The sequence below is a fragment of the Bos taurus genome, chromosome 18 (genome assembly GCF_002263795.3).
Source record: "Bos taurus isolate L1 Dominette 01449 registration number 42190680 breed Hereford chromosome 18, ARS-UCD2.0, whole genome shotgun sequence".
NCBI lineage: Eukaryota > Metazoa > Chordata > Mammalia > Artiodactyla > Bovidae > Bos > Bos taurus.
The window spans coordinates 41,912,154-41,918,727 of NC_037345.1; the positions used below are offsets into that span (position 1 = coordinate 41,912,154).

Here is a 6,574-nt window from a genome sequence, read left to right on the forward strand (position 1 = left end):
CCGGGTAGAATGTCTATCCAAAGGAGAGATGTGTGGCAGGTTTTGAGAGCAAATGAATTCCCAAAGCTGAGGCCGAAATGCCTTCCTGAATGATCCATGTGCTTCCAAGAGGGAAAAGCTCCTCTCCGGAGCTGCCTGATATGTGGACGAGACTTAGGAAGGTTAGGATGGTGGTACGTGGGCCTCGCCACGTGTGCCATCTTCTAGTTTGTCCATGTCTACCCACAAAGTAAAACCTCCAGGCCCCGCCACCACAAGCTCAACCTATTCCTTGGGGACCCGCAGTGATTTGTTACTCCAGCAGGTCCTAAGGGGTCCAAACCACTTTGCCAAAAGTCAAGACGCTTGAAGGTTTACCTTTGCAATACAACTGCCTAAGAACTCCTTGGACGGTTTTTCTCTTTCACCAAATAAGACTCAAAAGGTCAATGACAAGTTGTTGTTGTTTGTTGGATTTTCTTTCCTTTTTTTTTTTTTTTTTTTGGCCAGGGGCGGGAGGAGTTTAGGCAAGGGCTTATTAAGATTTTACACTTCCTTTCAGAGAACAAATAAGAATAGAACGAGATCTGCTATTAAGTATTGCTTGAACTTCTTTTCTGCTATTTTCAAAAAACATACTTACTGAAAAACAAACATTACGCGTAGGAGAGAGACAAAATGGTCGTTTTACCTGAAGGACACTGGCCTCTGTCACCCCGCTGCTCTCTGAGCTTCTACGGGTAACGACATTTGTCCAGCACAAACGTATAGCCCTTTGAAATTACACGCCTGGAGAAAGGAAACTCCTGCCCAGGTTTCTCCTTGGCAGGTGAAGAAATTTCTCTCTTCCCTTTGAGAAAAGACACTCAGCCATGCATAATTTCTATCAAAAAGAGAAAATCCTGAAGTGCAGAAATACGTCTTTTCAGGGATTCTTGGAGCCTGCCTTGGCCTTCTGGAGAGCAGCGCTACATTTGGCCTAGATGTAAAAACTGTGCACCTGTGTGCTACGTCTGCACACTCTCCCCAGCTCTCAGCCCTTTGTGGTTGTTATTCTACCCCAGACCATTAAAAGGGCCCTAATTCCTATGACATGATTATCCAGGTACCAAAGCCCATTTGTCACCTGCAGCAGAAAATTGAGTTAATGCACAACTAAAGGCAGCCAGGACTGTGTAATATCAACTTGATTACATCAAACTAGCTGCAAACCTAATTCTGCGGGATGACACTGCGTCGAGCTTGTCATCTCCAATCATTAAAGCTGTCAGAAATCCATCAGGTTTACAGCTAATTAGGTGAACACTAATGAAGCTGGCAAAACAACTTTTCTTTTTTTATGGCTGAGCGGACCTTTCAGTTTGGAGGGGGAAAAAAATTCTTGAGTCTTCTCAAGGTTGCTGGGACTGGATTTCCAGTTACCAATCAGCAGACATCTTTCTTTTTCCCACTCTCTTTCTCTATCAGTACAAAGCAATCAATTTGTCATCACTCCCAGTATGCCACAAAAGCAGGCATGAACCTTATAACTTGCAGCTGTGAGAACTGAAAAAGGAGGAAAAAAAGAAAAGAAAAATGGGAAGTTTTTTGCCCATCCAAACAAACAAACAAACAAACTCACACAGCACACATACTGGCCTGTGTATACTTATCACCAGCCTGGATGTGGAAGGTTTTTTTTTTTTTTTTATTCCTCCACTCTTAAATAAGTAGCCCTTCAGACATTCCCCACCCCCTCCTCCACACGTCCATTAGGCAGAGGCATTCTGATAAAGTAAATCCAAAACCAGGGTATGGGAAAGAAAAAAAGCACTCACGCTGCCAACTTCTGATTGACCATTAAGCTATTGATGAATGTGCCTGTCAGGAGAGAGACAATTAAATCAAATATGAAACAAAGTCGTTTTGACGGGTCATTTTGATAGAGCAAAACCATTCTTCCAGCTCCTATTAGTCCTGCAGTCAAGTTTTTATATAATGAACATTTCTTAACTGACCTGAGATTTCCTGGCTGGCATTTTTTAAAGGTGCAAAAAGGTTAGTGAACAGGTTGCTTTAAAAAAAAATAAAACCAACAGCATACTTCCTCCTCCTCCTCTAATATTTTTAGCAGAAAGTTATCAAATACGAGTCTCAGATTGGCAAGGTGGAAGAGAAAGATGAAGCAACGGCGGAGAGGGCTCTAAACCAAATGTAAAGATGTGATCACATATGGTTCATTTGATTGAGGCAGAGAGATACCTTCAAATGTACATCCAAAAAGGAAAGGAAAAAAAAAATTTCAAAGACTGGAAGCAGCCCAAGACACTCCTACTGTCCAACTTTGTAAAGGAGTCCTCCAAACTTTGAGAGTTTATTTTGAGTAGATAAGCTCATTGCTTGAGCTTGGAATTTAAAGTAGAAGATGGGATGGGCAAAAAAGCACCAGCCAGAAGGTGACTTGAGAGGTGGCACCCTCCCTACAACCACGACTGTGATTTTCAAACTTTGTAAATTTGGGTAACTCTGAGGAGAGAGCAAAATCGGCAACATATGCCCCAAACCAAGTCTGTTTTCTTCAACAATTTCTTTTGGACACTAACAGGTCAGTACATTTCTGGGAGAAGAAAGAACAGCGTTCTCTCTCTGTGACCCTGTGTGAGAAGACTCAAGTTCAGAGTGCAGCCAGTGTGTGAGCTCCACTGGCAATGCCCGCTGAAGCCATGGAAGTGACCACCACCATCATTCCCACTGCCACTACAGGCACTCACCGGTGGCATGGTTACAGTGCCTTCATCCCAGAAGGGCGCCAGGCAAAGCCCTGACCCTGCTCCCTGTCCTCCCTTCTTCCACAAAAAGAACAGAAAAGAAAGGAAGAGAAGAAAAAAAGAAATGAACCTCCACTCAACCCTCCCCTTCAGGCAGCATCTGAACCTCTGCACATCTGAGTGTTACTCATATCAAAATACATCCCGTCCATATGTGGTCCTCTCAGCAGTCCGCCCCAAATCCCAGAAGTTGCACTGACAGGGCCCGAGTGACGTCACAGAGCTTGGCCTCACCATTTCGAGTGATTTATTGATGTTTATTGGGAATGAATAGATCAAAGGCAGCAGCATGACGGGCGATCAATCAGTCATCAAATCAAGGGTGGCAAAGGGCCAGAAACCCTTCTTCCAAGCAACATGCCCCCAACTGACATTATTGCAAAATAATGTTATGTGTGTGGGTTTTGTTTTGCTTTCAATGATGCTTTTTCCAGAAAAGAAAAAAAAAAAAAAAAAAATCGGCTCAGTCTTAACAGGAGTTGACACTCCTGGGAAAAAAAAAGAGAGAGAAAAAAAAGGAGCGGGGTGGGGGGGTGGTGGGGGGCGGCGAAGAAAGTACTCAGATACGTCCCAGAACTAAGTGCCAGGAGGAAATGAGGATGGGAGAAGCAGTAGAAGGAGAAGGTGGGGGTGAGCGAAAACAAACCAGGGTAAAGAGAACGCCAGCATCTAACATCGCCTTGACAGTCATCTGACAATACCCAGACCCTGTGCGCTCTGGTTTCCACCGCTGTGCCCGGTTTGGGCCCAATAAATGAAGAATCAATCGGATTAGCAGTAAGGTGGCCAAAGGGACCCACTCGCTCACTCGTTCGCTCTCTTTCGCTCGGCAGACACCGGGCAGTCCCCCGCCGGCCGGCCGCGAGAGGACACAGAAGGTGTCCCGGGGAACTCAGGTGACCCCGCCCGCCCCCCACAGAAAGAGACAGAAGAGGGCTCCTTCCCACCCCCTCGGCGGCCAGGCGGGGAGCAGAGGAGGCAGGACTCAGCCCCGCTCAGTTCGCCGCGGGCGAGCGCGGTTCCCGAAGTGGGTGCGAGCGGGAAGGGGAGCAGGGGGGCGGCGGCAGAGCGCAGCGGGGCGTCCGGGGGGCGCCGGTCCGCGAGGCGGGCGCACGCACCAGACAGGAGAGCGGTGAGAAAGCCCGGCGCCCCGGAGTTACTCTGCGTGGCCAGAGCGAGAGGGGCAAGGAGCGGGGCAAGGAGCGGGGTCGCCGCCGGCTGGAGACGCGGGGCGAGGAGAGGAAGAGGAGGCGGAGAAGAGGAGGAAGGGGAAGCGGCTCGTACCTGCTGCGCGCCGGGGCGCCTGCTGCTTCCTCCTCGGCATGATGCTCCTCCGGCGACTGCCACTGCCGCCGCCGCCGCCGCCGCCGCCGCTGCCGGGCTGAGAGGGAGGGAGGGAGGGGCGGCGGGCCCGCGGGGGGGCGAGGCGGGCCGGCTCTCAGCCTCCCCCCCGGAGAGCGGCCGCCCGCAGGATGCTGCTGCGCCCCGGCTCTCCGCGTCCCCCCCGCTCCGCGCTCCGCCGCGATCCCCGAACGTGCGGAGGGAAGAAGGAGGGCGGGCGAGGGAGGCGCGGGGAGGGAGGAGCGCGGGGGGAGGAGGAGGCAGAGGAGGAGGAGGTGGTGAAGGAGGAGGAGGAGGAGGAGGAGGACCGCGCTGCCGGCGGAATGGGAAGTTTGACAAATCGCTCCAGAGGCCGGAGGAGGAGGGGCGGAGAGGAGCGGCAGCCCTGCCCCCCCACCCCCCGCCCCGTCCCCAGACGAGGTGCGCGGGGTTCGGGGCCGGGGGGCGGGGAGTGGGGGGAGAAGGCGGGCAGAGGGGTGGGAGGAGGCGCACCGGAGCGGCCCCGGCCGGTGAAGCCCGGGTCCCCGCCCCCGGGCAGGAGGGTCACGGCATCGGTGGGGGCGCTCAGCCGCCGCCGCCGCCGCGGCCCGGGGCTCAGCGGTCCAGTCTTCTGCCCGCGGCGCGGCTGGAGCGGCGGCGTCGGCAACAGGCAAGCTTAAAGGAAAAGGAGATGATCGTGTCACTCGCCCGCCCGCGGGGGCGCCGCGCCCCCACTCCCCGCCCCGAGCCTGTCTAGGACCCCCGCCCAGTCCTGGGAGGGGGTGCCGCCCCTCCGCCTCCGCCCCTTGCGCGCACGCAGGGGCGCGGCGCCGGCTCGGCCGAGCCTGTCCCGGGGCACTAGCTACTCCCGCCTGCCCCTCTTCCCCACCCGGCCTCGCCCCCTGGCTATCCCCCGCTGCCACTCCCGGGCCGTACTCCTTTCCACATGCCGCGTCCAAAGCCCCCAGCTCAGACCCCGGGCCTGGGCCCGCGCACCCCGGGGATGCCAGGGCCCGCGGGCGGGCGCCGGCGCCCTCGGGGGAGGAGGCGGGCGCGGGTTGGAGCGGGTGGGGGCTGCTCTCAGACCCCGCGCGCCTCCCGAGCTCCTCCCCCGGGACCCGCCGCCGCCACTTCCCCCAATTTTTTTTTTTTTTTCCCGGGCAAACTTTCCCGGGCCCGTCCCGGGGGTGGGCGAGGGAGGGGGTGCCTCTTAAGTTTCCTCTCCAGACTGGGAAGATCACGGTACCTCCACCCCGTCCCTCGCCCCCTAGGCGCCGGACCGCGCCCCCAACCACGGGCTCTGGCAGATCTGAGGGCGGGACGGGGGCGGGGGCAGGAGCTCAGACTCTCAAGCCCATCCCCCGCTCCGGGGCGCCCCGAGAGGGGCTACCGCGCCCAGTGCCTGGCCTTCTGGCAGTATTGGGCAAAAAGAATTGATTATTGATTGGGTGATTGGGGTCGCCGAGGCTCGGGCCAGCCCGGCGGATCGTGGAGAGGAGGAGCTGGCAGGGCTGAGTTGGCAGCGGGGCAAAGAGGGCTCACTTACTGGCGGCCGCGAGGGCGCGGGTGGGCCGGAGCTCAATGGGACGACCCCAGGGCAGCGGCGGCTGAGCGGGAGCCGGAGCCGGAGCGGCGCGGGCGGCGGCGCATCGATGCGCTGCGGGCTCGATTGCGTCTCCCTGGGCCAGCTCTTGGGCCGGGAATGGGGCGGCAGCGGCGGGGCTGGCTCCGGGCGCTGCCGGGCGGCGGTGGCGGGAGTGCGGGGGCGGCCGCCAGACCCACGGACCCTTAGGCGGTGCTGCTTCTGGGCGCGCCGCTGGGGCCCTGGGAGTACCCTGTGAGCCGCGTGCGAGAGTCCGGGCGAGGGCCGAAGCCCCGCGCCCTGGGACTGACTGCCTGAGCGCTCTGGGAGCTGCAAACCCCGGCCTTCTCCCGTCTTTCCCTACCACCCCCCCCCCCTTATGTTTCTTTTTTAGTCTCTTTCCTCTCTTCTTCTGCCCCCTCTTCTCTTTATTTTTTCCTTGTGATTGTTTTTTGCAAGTTTGTTTTAAAAGTTCACAGGCATACTTTCTTTTCTTTTAGACCAGGAGACCTCGATCTCACCCTGACGGTAAGATCAAAAGTCTCCGCTCGCCCCCAGCCTGCGGGCTTGGGCTCGGTCCAGACGCCTCCCTGAATGCAGATGTGCTGCCGCCGTCCTCCGGGGCTATAAAGCCGCCTCCTGCGCCTTGGCGTGCGCAGGAGCGCACGGAGTTGCGGGATGCGGACCCTGGGCGGTTGCGGGGAGTTGGAGTCTAGCTGCAGCTGGGCCCCGGGCTGGCCTCGTGCGTGGGGCGGGCGCGTGGCGCGGAGTTGGTGCCTGCGGCCGCAGAGGCCAGAGCAACTGCCCCTCCAGGCCCGGGAGACGCGGCCGTGGGGCGTGAAACGCTTCTTGCGAAGGAGAAAACGGTGAGTTGGCAGACGCCGCC

At 57.0% G+C, this 6,574-nt stretch overlaps 1 protein-coding gene across 1 annotated transcript in view; it reads right to left on the reverse strand.

Moving 5' to 3' along the window:
- TSHZ3 (teashirt zinc finger homeobox 3) overlaps positions 1 to 4,193 on the reverse strand; it is a 69,942-nt gene extending 65,749 nt beyond the window's left edge. Inside the window, exon 1 of the mRNA XM_024979025.2 lies at positions 4,071 to 4,193. Coding sequence (XP_024834793.1) covers positions 4,071 to 4,110 — 40 coding nt within the window. The 5' untranslated portion in view covers positions 4,111 to 4,193. The remainder of the gene's footprint in view (positions 1 to 4,070) is intronic.
- Between the last annotated feature and the right edge of the window lie 2,381 nt (positions 4,194 to 6,574).